Below are 18,914 nucleotides of genomic sequence, written 5' to 3' on the forward strand. Positions count from 1 at the left end.
CTGGGTTTGATCCCTGAAACCTACATAGTACAAAGAGAAAACAGACTTCCATAAGTTGTCGTCTGGGCTGCATATGTGGCACACGTCCCCTACTCCAATAAATAAATAAGGTGGAGTGACCAAAGAGGACACCTTTGGCTTCCTCATACACACATCCACATGAACAGGATAACACACACACACGCAGTAGTGTGGAGAGGGATCAAGAAAGACACCAAGATCAACTCTGGCCTTCATGTCCACACATCCACACAGACACATCCACAGAACACAGACACATCCACAGAACACACAAACACACACACCTTCCTGTTCAACTTCAGCAATCCCTGCCTCAGCCTACTGAGTGCTCTTCACTGTTGTTGAGACGAGGTCTTAGTATGTTTGTACCCTGTGCAGGCCCTGAATTCGCAGTGATCCCACTGCTGCCTCAGCTTAAGTGTTGGGATTACACATGTGCACTAGCAAGCTTAAAGATTAAAGAGCTTTTAAACATAAAAAGAAACTAGTCTTTCCAAACCATCTTTTCAGCACTAACTGATCAGGATTACCTTGAGGGCTAAGATGGAAAAAGACAAAAATCTGTAACTGAAATAAAATGCTCATGTTGTATATACAAGTCCTTGTTTCTGCAAGATGATCTACGTGTCATGATGTCTACATGCACAGGCACAAATGCCTAAAAAGCTGCGATGCGTGCCTGGCAGTGAAGCTCAGTAGTAAAGCCCAAACACAGCACACAAGCATGCAAAAGGACGTGGGGGTTCAATCACTGCAAGAAAAAAAAAATCCAGTAGAGTTTGTATTCACCCACTATTTATAGGTTTGGTCATAATAAACTTATAGGTGCAAAGAGGGAGTTGCCTCTACTACGGTCAAAATAAATACAAGCCTCCATTGAGTGCCTATGGTCTTGTACAGTTTCAGAGGTAAGCAAAGAGAAAAGGTCTGAGCTCAACCAGTGAGTTGGATATAAGAGGTGAGGAAGTGGGGGCTGGCCAGTCTTTCCACTTTTATATTTTAGCATAGTTCTACTTTGCTTCCATCAGCGCAGACGCCTGTTTTCATACTTTAAAAAATTGTACTCAGACTTATAAATTTAAAACACGCCATCTGCATCATCACCAAAGAACTGAAGTACTTTGTTATAAGTCTTACAAAGCATCAACAAACATGAGGCAAACTACAAAGCTGATGAAAGAAACCAAAGATATAAACTAACAAACAGATATTCCTTCGTTTTGCTTTTGCTTTTTGGTTTCTGGTTTTTGGAGACAGGGTTTCTCCGTGTAGCCCTGGCTGTCCTGGAACTCACAGAGATCCTCCTACCTCTGCCTCCCAAGTGATGGGATTAAAAGCATGTGCCACCACGCCCGGCTCAGTCTTTTTTTTTTTTTTTAATTAGAAAACTAAGGGTGAAGGAATGACTCAGCAGTTAAGAGCACTTATCGCTGTGGAAGAGGACCGTGTTCAATTCCAACATTCACATGGTGTTTCACAACCGTTACTGACTGCAGTTGCAGGGGATCCACTGCTGTCTCCTGACTGCCATGAGCAACAACAATGCACACGGTACATATACAAACATGCAGGCAAAACACTCACACATAAAAGAAAATGAATACATATTGGGGGAAAAAGTAGAAAGTAAGAGAGAAAGACACTCAACATCGGGTCTGCATGGACACAAACATCCCTTTCCAACATGTATACGTACTAGCAAACAACCTAATGAAAATTAGAGTTTAGTTTCTAATAATTTATCATTGGCTATATAATTGCAACAATGTGTCTCACCAGTGCAAGTGGTAGTGAGAAGAAGGGGATGTGCAGTTAATCCCAGCACTTGGGAGGCTGAGGCAGTAGGTTTCAAATTCAAGGTCTGCCTGGGTTATACTGAAAGACTGAAAAGAATAAAGCCAGTGGTGGTGGTGGCGCACACCTTTAATCCCAGCACTTGGGAGGCAGAGGCAGGAGGATTGCTCGCTGTGAGTTCGAGACCACCTGTCAAAGTTAGTTCAGGACAGCCAAGGCCACACAGAGAAACCCTGTCTCAAAAAACCAAAAAGTGTAATAATAGGTCTGAACACGGTAGCATTTGCCTTTAATCCCAGCACTAAGGAGGCAGAGGCAGGAGGATCTCCATGAGGTCAAGCTGATCTATGTAGCCAGTTGCAGGTCAGCCAGGGCTACATAGTAAGACCCCGACTCAAAACAAATCATCTTAAATACAACAGTAACAAAATTATAAAGAAAATGGATGTGAAATGGGGAGGGGAATATTGGGAGGAAATTTCTTTATTATCTGCTATATTTTTCCTTTAAAACAGTTCTAAAAAAAAAAACAGTTCTAAAAGAGTCTGTTAAGTAAAAATAAAGCTGTGCCGAGAAGGGTGACTCATGCTTTTAATTCCAGCATTCAGAAAGTAGAGGGAGAGGGATCACCTTGAATTTGATGCCAAGTTGGATTACATAGTCAAGTTACAGGTCAGCTTAAGCTATAAACCGAGATCCTATCTCAACATATATTTTGAGGGAGCTAGAGAAATGGCTCAGCAGTTAAGAGCACTAGATACTACTCCAGAGGACTGAGGTTCAATGCCCAGCACCCACATATCAGTTTACAACCATCTGTAACTTCAGTTCCAGCAGATCCAAGGACACCAAGCACCTAAATGGCACACCTACACAATGCAGGCAAAACACCATGCATATATATATATATATATATATATATATATATATATATATATATATAAAAACAGAAAGACAAAACAAAGCAAAAACAGAAAAACAAAACAAAGCAAAAACAAACAAATAAACAAAAACCCAGATCTTAAAAAAAAGTTAATTGCCAGACAGTGGTACTGCATGTACTCCTTGACTGATCTCTGTGAGTTCGAGGCCAGCCTGGTCTACAAATTGAGTCCAGGACAACCAAGGCTACACAGAGAAACCCTGTCTCAAAAAGCCAAAACCCAGCCGGGCGTGGTGGCCCACGCCTTTAATCCCAGCACTCGGGAGGCAGAGGCAGGCGGATCGCTGTGAGTTCGAGGCCAGCCTGGGCTACAAAGTGAGTCCAGGACAGCCAAGGCTACACAGAGAGAAACCCTGTCTCAAAAAACCAAAAAAAAAAAAAAAAAAAAAAGCCAAAACCCACCCCCACCCCCCCAAAAAAGAAGGGAAAAGACATATAACTATAATGAAGACGATAGAGGGAGCGGAGGAACCACAGGCAAAGACGGAGCTGCAGGAGGCAGGGAGTGGCTAGAGGGGTCTGGGCACTCGCTCGGGCCTGCCTAGCGCAGACAGAGAGGCCCCAGGTTATTCTGGAAAGGCTTTCCCAACTGCACGTTACTTTGCACCAGGCACAGTCCAGGGCGTGCGTCCTAAGCCAGGGCTCCTAGGGCCATGTGAGATCAGACACACGAGGAGCGCGAAAGGCAGAGGAAGAGTAAGCACAGCCAGAGCATGGCAGGACAAAGGCAGCAAAGGATGGAGAGTGACCTGCGAGAGTGACAACAGGGAAAACAGATAAGCCAGAGACATACAGGACAGGGGAGATACAAAGTTCCCAAGGTGAAGAGCTAAAACACTTCTCACTAGGCAGGGCTAGAGCTGCTGAGGAAAGCTGGAGTTTACATTCCAATGCTAACCCACCGTTGACCAGCTGTTTTTTGTTTTTTGTTTTTGTTTTGTTTTGTTTCGGAAACAGGTTTTCTCTCTGTGTAGGTTTTCTCCCTTTGTAGACCCCTTTGTGGCCTCAAACTCACAGCAATCTGCCTGCCTCTGCCGTCCATGCCCCCTACTGACTAGCTTTGTGACCTGTGGAAACCTGAGCACTGGGGTTGGGAATGCAACATTGTTTTTGGCATGCAACAAGCTCCACAGAGGAGACTGAGCTGCTAAGTGTGGCAGTTTAAGGCTGGATGCAAATCGGGTTCACAGTAGGCAGCCTTGAGGCGGTTCTGAACTAGGCAAAAGGTCCTAATGAGGCTGCAGGGAGCTCATAGCAGGCCAAGCCGCCATCTGTGGTGCCTGTTCGCCCTCTAGTGGCCTCCAGTTTCTTCTCTCTGTCATTAGTGGTTAGGGTTCCTTAAGTGCTCTGCTGCGGTGCACTAGCAGTGTGGCAAGACAAGACTGAGAAACCAGGCACTTCTGACAGATAAGGGCATGCCATATTGTCCCAAGCAGGCAGTACAAGCAGCAACAGCAAAAAGCTGTTGGAGCAAAGCCTGGTCCACAACCCCTGCCAAGATGGGGCTCTGACTCTGTCTTCCGGAGTGAGCTTACCCACCACTCCAACACTACTCTGGGCAACCTATGTAAACCATGGGCTTCTCCACATAACCTGTGGTCATGCGGGGTGGCTTCTTGCTTCAGGTACTGTATTAGCGGGGCTAGTACTTCCACCCAGGATCTCAAGACACTTTTCCAGCAAAGGAAAGCAGAAGTGAGCACATAACCGAGGCATCTCCTAGTCCTAGCATGTGCAGACAGATGGTGCATCCTCACAGGGAGCACACTGAGGTCTGGAAAGGAGGGCAAAAAGCAGGGCTCATAACTCTGTTGTGTCACCTGTTTGGGAAACATGTCCTTCTTGTCCTAGCAGCTTTGGGCTCTGAATACAGACGGGAAATGTCTCCCCATGGGGAACTAGCATGAGTCCCATGGACTTGGCTTGCTCCTTCTAACTTTGCCGTATAAGACAGCAGGAGGCCGGGCACAGTGGCAGTGTCCACACTGTGCGCATCAGCAACACTGCCATCACTCACCAGGCTCTTCTTTGTGTTTTCTGCCCAGTTCTGGTGGCAAATGGGGCTCAGAGCAGAGAAAAAGGAACTGCACCATCATATTAGTGAGGTAGGGGTGTGGAGGTTTCTCAAAAGAAGGAGAGGCCAGCCGGGCGTGGTGGCGCACGCCTTTGATCCCAGCACTCGGGAGGCAGAGGCAGGCAGATCGCTGTGAGTTCAAGGCCAGCCTGGTCTACAAAGTGAGTCCAGGACAGCCAAGGCTACACAGAGAAACCCTGTCTCAAAAAACAAACAAAAAAAAAAAAAAAAAAAAAAGGAGAGGCCAGTCGGTCTCTCCACCTGAGGGGCGAGTCATCAGGGCTGCTTCCCTGACTGGTACGCTCATTCTGTCTGTAGCCAGGACTCATCTTCTAGGATGAAGCCCAAGCTTACTTTCTGGGAAGTGTCTCCCTTCCTCTAGTATTACACCTGAATAAACAAGAGCATCTTGGGGTGATATTACTTTTCAATCTCCAGAACTCAAGCCAGCATCTGAAATCTATTGAACAACGAACAATACCAGAAAGGATATTTCGTAAAAGGCTGAGAAATGTGCCTTCTAAAAAAGGGCAGATTTGGGGAAGGGGGGGGGGAAGCTGGAGAGATGGCTCAGAGGTTAAGAGCACTGGCTGCTCTCCCAAAGGTCCTGAGTTCAATTCCCAGCAACTATATGGTGGCGCACAACCATCTATCTGATGCCCTCTTCTGGCCTGCAGTTGTACATGCAGATACAACACTCATACATAAAATAAATCGATCTTTTAAAAACTGGCAGATTAAAGATGAGAATTATGAAATAAGGGTCCTTTGTGTATATAGAGCCATGGGCCTTGAGGTATTCAGGGCTTGAGGCCTTCATGGCCTCCATTCCTTTTATTGTTTTCTGAGATAGGATCTTATGTAGTCCATGCTGGCCTTGAACTCCTGATCTCCTGGCCTCTACCTCCTCAGTGTTAGAACTATAGTCATGCACTATCATTCCTGGTTGCCATTTTTCATGTCTTTTCAGGCCCTAATACCGTCAGAAATGCCCCATACCCGCAAAGCCCTTACCTCCAGTTTCCTAGACTGTGGTACACCACTGTTTTGGTGACTCCTCCAGCCTGGGTCCCAGGCCCCACTCCTCTTGCTTTCTTACCACCACCTTCTCCTTGCAAGCTATGATTCTTCCCTTCAGATAACATCCCTGAACCTGCCACAAGCGGCACCTCCCTTTCCATCCTCTGCTCAGACGAGGCTCAGGACTCCACCAGGTCCATAGACAAACTTGGATGTCTCCAGGTACCCTCCCCAATATGCCTACAGTCACCACGGTAGCAGTACCACCTGCAATCCAACTCACACAAGGTATTCTCTCTCAAGACCTGCTTGCATGTCTGTCTCAGCGTAGGGCTCCTCTCTTGGCACCCAAGATCCAAACTCACAATCCCCATCCCTCACATCCGATCCACTGCCAAATACTCTACGGCCTCCATCTCTATTGGCCCTGAACAAAGACAGTCCCTGATGGCAGTCCCAAAACCTAAGTACAAACGCTGCCCACCTCAGTCATGTTCTACCCACGCAGAAGCCACAGGAGTGTGTACATGTAAACTGCTCATCACAGGCCACCACCCACCCCTCTAGCTAACCTTCCTACCTGCCCATTGTCACCACAACACCAGCTCCTTTCTTTTGTTTTGTTTTTGTTTTTCGAGACAGGGTTTTTCTGTGTAGGCCTGGCTGTCATGGACTTGCTTTGTAGACCAGGCTGGCCTCAAACTCACAGCGATCCGCCTGCCTCTGCCTCCCGAGTGCTGGGATTAAAGGCGTGTGCCACCACGCCTAGCTTAGTAGGAAGTTTTTTTTTGTTTTTGTTTTGTTTTTTTTTGAGACAGGGTTTCTCTGTGTAGCCTTGACTGCCCTGGACTCACTTTGTAGACCAGGCTGGCCTCGAACTCACAGCGATCCGCCTGCCTCTGCCTCCCAAGTGCTGGGATTAAAGGCGTGCGCCACCACGCCCGGCTTGGAAGTTTCTTTATAGGAGAAACCTGTTTGATATGTTTCCAGTTGTCCCACAGACATATGCTCACCCTGACATTCCTGGCCCTGAAATGAAATCTTCTCAGTGTCTTTCCCAAGCCTCTGGCCAAGGCCACATTCTGATGACCAATCTCATCAGTTCGAAGCACCATGTCTCTTTCAGAGATGAGTTACACCTGCCCACTGATCTGTACTGTCCTTGAAGCAAGTTGGAAAGCTGTTTGGAGAAACCATTCAGGGAGCTGGTATGGCTTTACTTATATACCAGACAACACCAAAACCAAATAGCCAGGCCAGTAGGAGGCAGCATGGGGCTTTCCTCAAGCCCCCTCTCCTAGGGCTTCAGATGGGGCAGAGAGCCCTGACTCAGTTGAGCATACAAGGTTTGAGAACTTCCTGATCATACCTGCCCCACGCTAAGCTTTAGGGCTGCTTGCTGCTGCTCACCTTACATGCTGTGCCCAGAATGGCTCCATCCCGGCTCCAAAGAGCACTCTGCACCAGGTCCTTGTGGGCCTCCAGCTCTGCAGGGAAACAGACAAGGTCAGGCGCCCAGTGATAAGGGCAGCAGGAAAGTAGATGAGGGTAGGCCTGTCTTGAGGTAACTCCAGTTGCAAAGTCAGCAGCAATGATGGTCTTTCAGCCCAGAGCAGGCAGTGGGCAGGGACAGCAGCTCCATCCAGACAAGCTACTGATGCCTCTAGAGGTTTCCTTCTCTAAGCCTGCCCTCACCAGGATATGCTGCTATTTAATAAGTTTCTGGTTTAATAACAGCAAGCTGCACAGTCGTGGTGCACGCCTTTAATCCCAGAACTCGGGAGGCAGAGATAGGTGGATCTCTGAGTTTGAGGCCAGCCTGGTCTACAGAGTGAGGTCCAGGCTAGCCAGGGCTACACAGAGAAACCCTGTCTCAGAAAAACAAAACCTTCTGAGAGTCCCGGCTTCTCAGCCTGGCTCTCATCTTCCATGGTCACCTCTGCTCATTCTGACACATCCCCCCACTGTCACCCTCATCTTTGCTCTTCCATTCCCCTCTTTCTTCTGTAGTTTGGAGGTCTGGAGCACAAGAGATGCCTACTGAAAGTAGTAGAGTGACACACTACTTATCACAAGGCTTTAGAACATATACTATGTCCCTGTCATACTTTGGTACATTTTAGTTTTTAGGTTGCTGGGGATGGAACCCAGGGCCTCGGAAATACAAGGGAAGCACACCCCACTGAGTTGTACCTGACCCTTGATACATGTTTTTTTCCACACTACTAAAACCACCAACAGAGAAAGGAAAGGTTGTCCCGATGGGAGCTGGCAGAGAAGGGCAGCCACTCCAGAGTGGCCATACCTGTCAGAGGCTGCTGCTTGGCCACGTCCCAGACCTTCACAGCCCTGCCAGCTGTGCTCACCAGAATACCGTCTGAGGTAGGGTGGAACTGCAGTACTTCCACTGGCAGCTCCTCAGGACCCAGCACCACTCCGGGAACAGAGGGGAGGGCGTCTCCAGTGCCTGACAGCCTCCAGAGCTTCACCTGAAAGATCGGGTTTGTGGTCCAGGAGCTAAGAACCTCACTGCTACAGCCAGGGCAGCCCAGAGCTATCCTGGTCCTAGCAAGCAAGGTCCCATCCATGAGAGAGGACAAGGCATCTCACCTGCCTTAGCCATTAGTTAGGTATCTACATATCCTGTCATGGAGAAGAGGGGGACCCCAACTCAGGGAGCACAGGGTGTAATCAGAGACCAGCAAGGATGTGAGTGGGCGCATGGGCTCTGTACCCCTCTCCAGGCTGCTTCCCTGCAGGCAGTCTTGCACTGTAAGGGAGGATCACAGCAGCAGCTCTGAGCAGACACTTGGGTCATAAGCAGCTCTTCCAAGCAGCCCCACTCACCGTCCTGTCAGCTGAGCCAGAGGCCAGGAGGAAGTCATCAAAGGGGGAGAAGTCCACGTCTGTGACCAGGTCTGTAGGGGAGGAGCAATTGCATCTGCTGAATGTCCCTTCTGACCCCATGAGATCTTTCCAGAGTTTCAGCAGTGACACCTTGCCCACATCAAGAAGCCACGTTCTTGCTGGACACTGCGGGGACACATCCAGAACTCTTTCTCCCTCACATATCCTGTAGAGTCCTTAGGCTGTTGCTTCTGTGCTTTTATTGGAGCACACCAGCACCACGCACTGGCATGTATGTGGTCTGCGTTACTTCCAGGAACAACAACACAGCTAAGTAACTTAGTTTGGTTTGCTCAGTTGGGTAGTTGTTGTTGTTTTGGGGGGTTTTTTGAGGGGGGGGTGTTTAAAGATAGGGTTTCTCTGTGTAGCCCTGGCTGTCCCAGAATTCACTCTGTAGACCAGGCTGACCTCAAACTCAGATCTGCCTGCCTCTGCTTCCTGAGTGCTGGGATTAAAGGAGTGCTACCCCATGCCTGATTTTTGTTGTTGTTTTGTTTTTGTTTCTTTTTAGTACTAAAGATCAAACTCAGGGCATTGTGCACACACTGTACTACTGCAATGCACCTGCTACCCAAAGTTGAGGAGTTGGGCCAGAAACTGTACAGCCTTGGCATCCTAAGGTATACACTGCCTTGAACTTTATAGAAAATGTCTAATGGCTCCAACTCTGCACATTAATGTAGAACCACACAGTACAGTATGGAGTCTTTCGGGTCAGTTTCTTTTATTTTCTTTTAAATGTTTAGCTTTATCAGGCACTCAGGTACTTTGTGGACATCTGTGTCTATACACTGCTTGTGTGCCAGATGCCCACAGAGGCCAAAAGAAGTCAGGGCCCTTGCATTGGAATTACAGATGTTTGTGAACCCCAGTCCTCTGGGTGAGCCACAAGTGTTCTTAAATGCTGGGCTATCTCTCCAGCCTCTCTTTCTTATGTTTTTCAAATCCATTTTTGTTGTTTAACTCCTGATTCTCCTGTTTCTTCTTCTCAAATGCTGGGATTGTTTTCTCATATAACTTTAAACATTGCTGTGGTTATATATACACATTCTTTTTTTTTTTTTAATATTTATTTATTACATATACAGTGCTCTGCCTGCAGGTACATCTGCAGGCCAGAGGAGGGCATCAGATCACATTATAGATGGTTGTGAGCCACCATGTGGTTGCTGAGGATTGAACTCAGGACCTCTGGAAGAACAGTCAGTGCTCTTAACCGCTGAGCCATCTCTCCAGCCCCCACATTCATATTTTTAAATTCATTTTAGTTAGTATATGAGTTTGTATATGCAGGCATGCACATTCATGGCAGCATGTGAAGGACAGAAGGTAACTCTACTGAGTAAGTTTACTACTGTCCCTTTGTGAAAGAAAGCCAAGATCAAACTCATAGCATTAAGCCTGCACGCGGGCCTCTACCTGCTCAGCCATCTCCTCAGATCAGTAGTAGTTTTAAAATAACCTACACTGGGCCTGTGAGATGCCTTTGCAGGTTGAAGCACTTGTCATGCAAGCCTGATGACCTAACTTTGATCCCTAGAACCTCTGGAGAAGGAGGACCAACTCCTGAAAGTTGCTGTCTGTTCTGATCTCCATACATGCTGTGACATGTGTACTTTAATTCTCTCTCTCTCTCTCTCTCTCTCTCTCTCTCTCTCTCTCTCTCTCTCTCTCACACACACACACACACACACACACACACACACACACAGGAAAAAAGATGATAAAAATAACCCATTCCAGCACTCAGAAGGCAGAGGTAGGCAGATCTCTGAGTTCAAGGCCAACCTGGTCTACAGAGAGAGTTCCAGGACAGCCAGGAATACACATAGAAACCCTGTCCTGAAAAAAATTTTTTTTAAAGGGTTGGAGAAGTGGCTCAGAGGTTAAGAGCACTGGCTGATCTTCCAAAGGTCATGAGTTCAATTCCCAGCAACCACATGGCGGCTCACAACCATCTAAATGAGACCTAGTTTCCTCTTCTGGCCTGCAGGTCTATATACAGACAGAACATTGTATACATAATAAATAAATTTTTTAAAAAATCCTGAAGCTCGGGCTGGTGTGGTGGTGCATGCTTTTAATCTCAGCACCTGGAAGGCAGAAGCAGGCAGATCTCTATGAGTTCAAAGTCAGCCTGGTCTACAAAGTGAGTCCAGGACTGTCAGGGCTACACTGAGAAACCTTGTCTCGAAAAAAACCAAAAGAAAAAACAAACCAAAACACCAACAAAAACCCCTAAAGCTCAGAACCAGGATCAGGATCTATATGCGCCTGATTTCATGTGTGCTTCTTGATGCTTTTTACTTATGAGGGAACTGCCCCAAATTGGTGGTATCTGGAGAACGGGAAGCCACCTATCAACAGGGCACGCTAAGCAGAAGCTGGAACAGTTGCTTTGGTGCAGTGTCGACTTCAGTTTCCCTCTGCAGGAGCCTGCCACTAGGCTGTCCTTTCGTCTGACTGAGCTCTAGCTCCCTAGAACCCTCCCTAAGCTGGGCCTGGCGGCATAGATCTTTAAGTCTGTAATTCTAGCTGTTTGGGAGGTTGGGACAGAGAGAATAAAAGTTCAAAGCCTGCCTAGGCAACTCAACGAGAGGCTGTTTCAAAAACACAAAGTTAGAAAATATAAAAGGTTAAGGCTATAACTCAGTGAGATACAGGGGTAAAAAGTCTGCATAGACCAGGCATGGTGGCGCACACCTTTAATCCCAACCCTCGGGAGGCAGAGCCAGGTAGATCTGTGTGAGTTCAAGGCCAGGTTGGTCTACAAAGAGAGTTCCAGGATAGCCAGGTCTACACACAGAGAAACCCTGTCTAGAAAAACAAACAATCAAATAGTCTACCCTAGAGGTACTAAGCGGAATTCTGGCCCACATAGGCCCCAATGATGGGAGACACTGGGCACTTTAGGTCTGGCTACTGTTCTGCCTCTGGAGGCTCCCTGCCTTCTAACCTTGTCCATCTTGGGGCACCTAGAGCAGTGTGGGATGGAGGTAGTAGGGGAGGCCACAGGACCTGCTGCAGTTCCAGCTGAAGAAAGACAGCGTGACACCACACTGACAAGCACAGGTTCTGAAATAAGGCTGGTGGAGGCCAACCTTCTGCCCGCTCCTTTTTTGCTGTGTTTTGGTATCCTCATTGCTCTAGCTGGAACGTTACTGCAGTACTAACTGCTGGGCTGTCATGAGAATTCAGGGAGGGCCTATGCGTGCAAGGACTCAGTAGAAGTGCTCTAGCGGGACTCGATTTCATTACCATGTTTCATTTCTTTTTGGATGCCAGCTTCACTGCCTGATCCTGCTGGCTGAAAACCTGAGGGCCGCCTGTCCACGTCCACCCTGCTTTGCTTGTCTCGTCTGACTAGAAGGAAAGCGGTATTGCTCACCCCATAGGAAGGCTCTTGCTGTGGTGATGTTAGCTTGCTGCTCCGCCCACAGCCCCATCCTAACCCACTGCCCTCCACGTTTCCTTTCCTCCAGCCCTATTATCCCTTCAGCTCTGGTCCATCCTGCATCAGCAATTCTCCTCCTCAGTAAAACACTGAGGCCAACTCCAGCTGCTTAAGTCAAAAAGAAGTTTGTGGGGCGAATCCGGAAGCCTTCCACAGTCAGGGGTGCAGGGGGTGTGTTGCCTTAGGAGGAGCTGGGCAGGGTGGCTGTGGTCCAACGGTTTCCTGCCTGCTTTCCTGCCAACCTCAGATGGCTATGCGCATGAAAATAATGTGCTCTGGCTCTGGAAGCGGAGAGCAAAAGCGATGGCTGCCTAGGACTGCTGTGCCGAGGTTTCTAGTAACTGGAAGGGGACCCAGATAAACAGCGGTGCTCAGAAACAGCATGCTGGTGCCTATAACTCTGTAACTTTAAGAAAACTGGCAGTCAACAACCATCTGTATCTCTAGTTCCAGAACACCCAAGGGTACTGCGTGAATGTGGGACATACATACAGGCAAAACAACCATTCACATTAAAAACAAAAAAACAAAACAAAACAAAACAAAAAAACAACTATCCACTTAAAACAAGCACTACAGATGGTATCCGAATGACATCACAATTTTTTTTTCCCCCAAAGTTTGGATTAGTGGGCTGGAGAGACGGCCCAGCAGTTAAAAGCACTAGCTGCTCTTTCAGAGGACATAGGATCAATTCCCAGTTCACATGGTACTCACAGCCATCTGTAACTTCAACCTCAAGGGATCTGATACTTTTTTCTGGCCTTCTCAGGCACCAGGCACGCATATGATGCACAGATATACATGCAGGCAAAACACCCACACACATAAATTTTTTTTTTTTTTACATAATTTACACTAGACTAGGTATATTGGTGCACACCTTTAATCCCAGTACTCAAGAGGCAGAGGCAGGGGGATTTCTGAGTTTGAGGCCTATCTGATCTACAGAGCAAGTCCCAGAACAGCCAGGGCTACACAAAGAACCCACGTCTCAAAAAAAAAACAAACAAATTTAGATTGGAAAACATGCAGAGTACTACTCTACATAAATCTTGGCCTTTGTTATTGATGACAGGGTCACCATCATCAGAACAACGAGCAGCACCCCTACTTTTAGCTCTCCCTCTACCCATCCTGCCTGAGGACTGAGGATGCATCCTCTTCCCTCACCCCAGGTCTTCAGCAAGAGATCTAGCCCATAGCAGCTACAGCCAATGCCCAGGGGATAGCAAACGCTCCCCAAAGTGGGCACTCTGCCAGGCAGCCTGCTGGGGACCCCCCAGAAGCAGCTGCAGCAGACAAAAGCCCTTTTGTAAAGGCCCATCTCCACCCTACAGCGCAGCGCAGTCACTTCCTTGAGTGGCTTTCAGCAGCCTGGCTGGGAAGGGGGCTTGGAAATGAGAGGTACCCTGCTAGACTCCAGAGAACATGCACAGCTAGGAGTCAGATGGTGTGTGTGTGTGTGTGTGTGTGTGTGTGTGTGTGTGTGTGTGTGTGTGTGTGTGTGTGTACACCTAGGAGCCCAGGACTGATACTATACCTCCTTCTCCTGCCACCCTGATGAACTGGAACACCCAGCTTCCCTCTTTCAGGCCAAAATCCCAAACCAGGTACAGGTTTATGACAGAAAGTACCTTGCAGAACACACAGTGAGGACAAGAAGCCATAGGCAACAGGACCAAGCATGTATGGAGCCCCAGGCTTCCAGGATCAAGCACCGCTCACCTGAATGGCAGCCGAGGTAAGCCACGCGCCTTTTGCTCTCTCCACGGCCTTCTAGTGATACGATACCCAATACGCCTGTTACACAAACACAGAGGTACTACTTTGAGCTTAGTGGTTGCCACTTGTCTCCCCTCAAAAGACTCTGAGACCAGACCCAAAACCATGTGACCTCCTGAAAGCCTCTACCAGTTGTTACTTCTCTCCCAGACATTGAAGGGACCTAGGTTCTTCCCCGGCTTGATCCATCTGCACTGAGTATATGGAGTGCTGGAAAAAGAGGTTTTCTTTCTCACACTGTAGATCATATAAGAGGTCAGCTTTGGGCTGTCAGCTGCTACTCCTCCCATCTTCACCAGAGATGGAAGCCAGCACCCCAAAGTAGCTGAGTTGAGGGACCAAAAGAAAAACTAGGAACCAAGTAAGGAGGTTCACACCTATAATCACGGTACCTGGGAGACGGAGGCAAGAGGAATCCTGCAAGTTGGAGGCCATCCTGGGCTAGAGAGTGAGACTCGGTCTGGAAAAAAAAACAAAACTAAACTAAAGGGATGGGGGTGGGGTGAGGCAGAGAGTGGAGGTGAATAGCACTTGTGAACCTTTGGATCCAGCTCTGCCTAAAGCCCCTAGTCAGCCAAAAAGGTATTTATCTTGTGCTTTAGTTGGCTTGTCTGGGTTGTCACATGAAGCCAAGGGAGCCCCAAGTAACACATGGGATTGACTATGATTTCTTTGGTTCTGTTTGTTAGGGATTTTCTTTCCTTCTCCTCCTCTCCCTCTTCCTCCTCCTCCTTTTTTTCCTTTGAGACAGGGTCTGTGTAGCTCAGGTGGGCTTGCATCTCCTAATCTTCCAGACTCAGGCTCTTGGAGCACAGAGATAACAGGCATGCTGCATGCACCTGGCCCAAGGACTTTTCACGTCTTCACTGCAATCAATCCCAGCCACCCGCAGTCCAAATACAAGGAGGGGAATTGTCCGTCAGGACAGCTGGAAACAGAACCGCTAGCTTCTTTCCTGACTGGCTAGAACAACCTCCGTGGTGTATATACAAGCAAAATCTTTGTGACTGCTGTACGTTGACCACTTTACAGGACTCTAAGGCCTGCCCCTTCCCCCAGCCCAGGCCGTACCAGCTCTCCTTCTTCTTCACCCTATCCATGCCGACAACGTCTGAACCCTTTCTTTCATGTCTACCTCCCTACCTGGGCGGTCAGAGCTGAAAGCAATCAAGCTGCAGCTTGATTTGATGTGGTTCCCGCATGTGGGCGTGGTTCCAGCACGAATGTCACTGATCCAGGCCTGCAAATAAAGAATAAGAAACACAGTTAGTAGCCAGGCAGTGGTATCGTATACCTCTAATGCCAGCATTTGGGATTGGGAGGCAGAAGCAGGAACATCTCTTTGAGTTTGAGACCAACCTGCTCTACCAAGAGTTCCAGGACAGGACAGGGTTACACAGAGAAACCCTAGTCTCAAAACAAGAGCCTGGCATGGTGGCACACGCCTTTAATCCCAGGACTCGGGAGGCGGAGTCAGGCGGATCGCTGTGAGTTCAAGGCCAGTCTGGTCTACAAAGTGAGTCCAGGACAGCCAGAGCTATTACACAGAGAAACCCAGTCTCAAAAAACAAACAAACAAACAAACACCCCAAAAAACAAAAAACCCAAACAAATCAAAACAAGAGGCAGAGGCAGATCACTGTGAGCTCGAGGCCAGCCTGGTCTACAAAGAAATAAGACAGCCAAAGCTACACAGAGCAAGCAACCCTGTCTCGAAAGACCAAAAAATAAAAAAATAAAAATAAAAAAGAATGAAAGAAAGAAAGAAACATGGTTAGTGTCAAGTCTCTGATCAGGCTGTAACCCAAAAAACTGCATCTTCTGTGTGTATGTGTTTGCGTGTGTGTGTTTGCGTGTACGTGTGAGTGCGCGTGTGAATGCAGAGGCCAGAAGACTTCTGGTGTCATTTCACAGAAGCCACCCACTTAGTTTTTTGACACAGGGTCTTTGCCTGAGTCTAGAACTCACAAATGTAGGGAGGCTGGCTGGCTAGTTGAGTTCCAACTGTGCACCTGTCTGTGCAGGTGTGTGGTGATCGTAAGCACACACAACCACCTAGGTTGTGGACATCAAACTCGTGTCTCCGTGCCTGCACAGCAAGCATGCTACTAATACAGTCATTTCCTCAGCCCTAGGGAGCTCCACCTTAAAGCTGCACGGTTAGAGATGTATTTCTCTGGATTTGGATTTTCGAGGTCTGTCCCACTCAGTCCCTTAAAAAAGTACCAAATGTTCCTGAAACGACCTAAGTAGCTAAGAGGGTTCCCTAATAAGGAGGAGGAGGAGGAGGAGGAAGAGGGGGAAGCGGGGGAAGAGAAGGCTGTCAGAGGAAGTGCGTGTGTCAGTGGGGGAAAATTTCAGTTCAAAGAGGAGGAAGGTGACAGAGAAGTGACAATCTAACAGAAGATGGGCTCGGCTTCTGCAGCTTCTTGGCTGAGGGCTCTTCCAGGGCCCAAGGGCCCCTTGTGAACATCCGCACTCAGCAGGGAGAAGGTAAGACCAGGCTTCCTCAGCTCATGCTCTTCCCCAGAGGAGCGAGAAGGCAATTACGTTAACACCCCCACAGGCGGGGAAGCCCGCTTGCCCTGCAAGTGAGATCAGCAAGGGCCCCATTTCCTCTGTTGGTGCCAAAGCACTGCTCCGCAATCCTTGCCTCTGTGACCAAGCTCCCCCACGCCCTGGTGCGCGCACACAAAGCATCACCGCCTAAATTCCCTGTCTTACTGTCCATTTTCAGTACCACCCGTTACTTTCCCTTCCTGATTCATATTTACTGTACACTGACAGACAACTGCTCTGATAAGGAGAACAGATAGCCTGCTCTCCCACCTCCAATCACATAAACTGTTGAAGGCGCCTCCTGAGGCCCTTGATTCCCTGGGCCTATCTGTTTACTTTGCTGGATGGAGGTCCACACGGGAAGACGCCGCAGAGCCCCTGAAGGTCTCTCCAGACTCCTCCAGTAGTAATTACCGCACTCCTAATAATGGCTCAGTGCAGCTCTCAATACTAAACACGTCCTCTATAGCTTTCCATGGCTCCATACTGTGCTCAGAACAAAATTCAACCTCTTCCTGCACAGGACTGCCCTGTACTCACCCGTCACCATGCTCCACCTGGCTAGCGCCCTCTGTCCACCCTTTCTTTTCTGGCTTTCTTCTTACTTCTCACCCTTTGGCCTCAGTTTAAACCCACCTCCCTGGGCACTATTATGTTAACCTCTATTTTACACTTTACATTACAGCCCACCCACACACCCCTGTGTGTTCTTGGTCTTCAGTGCTATATTGTGCCTGTTGGCCATCTTCCTCCTGAGACTAAGTGCCAAAGGGAAGGGGGAAATGCCCTAATGCTCACTGTTCTAGCTAGAGGGGCTGGGCAGCACACAGGACTTACAGAAAGGGTACTGTCCAGAGAATGAGGACAGAGAATGGCTGTCATAACTTGCTTTGGGCCACTGACGGATCACTGGAGGTCAATTCCTACACCTGATTATGGGAAGACATCTTCAGGCTTTCCAAATAACACAGGGGGAGACAGGCTAGCTGGCGCCCCGTCAACTGTGCTGTCCGTATTGATACTCCCTCTGGCATCCACCTGCCCTAGCTTCTCCAGGCCCCAACCGCCAGCGGTAGCATCACCACAGTAAAAGGAAGAGCTTGAGCCAGCTGAAGAGGAAGAGTTGGCGGAAACCCGAGGGAGGATGCCTGCCTGGCCCAGGGGCTCCCCTCTCCAGATGACACCCTCGCTCTCACCAGACCACAAGAAAGGGATGCATCTCTCCCACAGCCCGGCCCCAGGCAGGGGCGATCCTAGACAGCAGAAAGGAGGAGTCCGGCATCTGCAGTTTCCCAGCCTAGCTCCTAGCAAGGCCGACCGGAAGCAAAGGCCTGGTCCCGGCTGGAAGGGCTGCCAAGGCCTCTTGGGGGTCCCCAGGGCGAAGCGAACAAGCCAGGCCGACTCTGGGATCACCCAACGGCCAGGGCGCGTCACCAGAGCTCTGGACTCTGTCCTCTAGGCAGTGAAGGGGCAGCCTGGACTCTGGATTTAGCTTAAGGAAAGCGGTTCCGGGTGGAAAGCTCAGGGTGGGGCGGGGCGAGGGTCTTTGTAGGACAGGGTGTGCACCGCGCAGGCAAGCACAGGGGGAATGACAGTCATCCGGGACCAGAAGCCAGGGAGTGGGATCCGCGGGCCGGACTCACCTCTCGGCGGGACGGCCTGGCCTCCAAATGCCGAAACTTGGACACCTTGAAGCGGTTCATGGCGGCTGGGACAGGGCGATCGCAGGCTGAAGGCTGGGACAGGGTGAGCTGAGGGGCGTCAGGTCTCAGGTGCACGCTGAGACGCCGCCCGGGACTCTTGCAAAGACTGCCGCCCTACCAGCCTGCAGCTTGTGAAGGACACGCCCCGACAAGCTTCCAACCAATCAGAAGCACCTGCGGCCCGTCTGGACACGCCTCCGAATCGCCCTTCTTCCGCAGGACGGTCGCAGGCCCCGCCTCTCAGCCAATAGCTGCCAAGCTGCCCTGAGAAACCACGCCCCTGATGCTTGAGGGTCTACTGCACTAGTCATGTGAGCCGCAGCTGTCTTCCTACTGAAGAGACCACACATTTTGCCCTGGGATTAGTCCCCAAGGCCTTTCAATGACCTGGCTGCGCTCTATACTTCCTCAAGTAGCAGGGCAGAATTAACTAGACTAGAAACTGAGGATAAGCAAGCCGGCCTCATAAGAACCAGTCAATTGCCGGGCGTGGTGGCGCACGCCTTTAACTTAATCCCAGCACTCGGAAGGCAGAGGCAGGCAGATCTCTGTAAATTCGAGGCCAGCCTGTTCTACAAAGTGAGTCCAGGACAGACAGGCCTACACAGAGAAACCCTGTCTCAAAAAAACAAACAACAACAAAAAGAATCAATT

At 49.1% G+C, this 18,914-nt stretch overlaps 1 protein-coding gene across 1 annotated transcript in view; it reads right to left on the reverse strand.

The window, feature by feature from the left end:
• The window catches only part of LOC311587343 (coronin-7), a 55,816-nt gene extending 37,422 nt beyond the window's left edge, over nucleotides 1-18,394 (reverse strand). The window contains exons 1-6 of the mRNA XM_084764020.1: nucleotides 18,201-18,394; nucleotides 15,142-15,238; nucleotides 13,942-14,016; nucleotides 8,700-8,770; nucleotides 8,158-8,341; nucleotides 7,263-7,339 (exon numbers count right to left, since the gene is read on the reverse strand). Coding sequence (XP_084620146.1) covers nucleotides 7,263-7,339; nucleotides 8,158-8,341; nucleotides 8,700-8,770; nucleotides 13,942-14,016; nucleotides 15,142-15,238; nucleotides 18,201-18,260 — 564 coding nt within the window. The 5' untranslated portion in view covers nucleotides 18,261-18,394. The remainder of the gene's footprint in view (nucleotides 1-7,262; nucleotides 7,340-8,157; nucleotides 8,342-8,699; nucleotides 8,771-13,941; nucleotides 14,017-15,141; nucleotides 15,239-18,200) is intronic.
• Nucleotides 18,395-18,914: the final 520 nt, after the last annotated feature.

The sequence above is a fragment of the Acomys minous genome, assembly GCF_964271855.1.
Source record: "Acomys minous genome assembly, chromosome: 16".
In the NCBI taxonomy this organism is placed as follows: Eukaryota; Metazoa; Chordata; class Mammalia; order Rodentia; family Muridae; genus Acomys; species Acomys minous.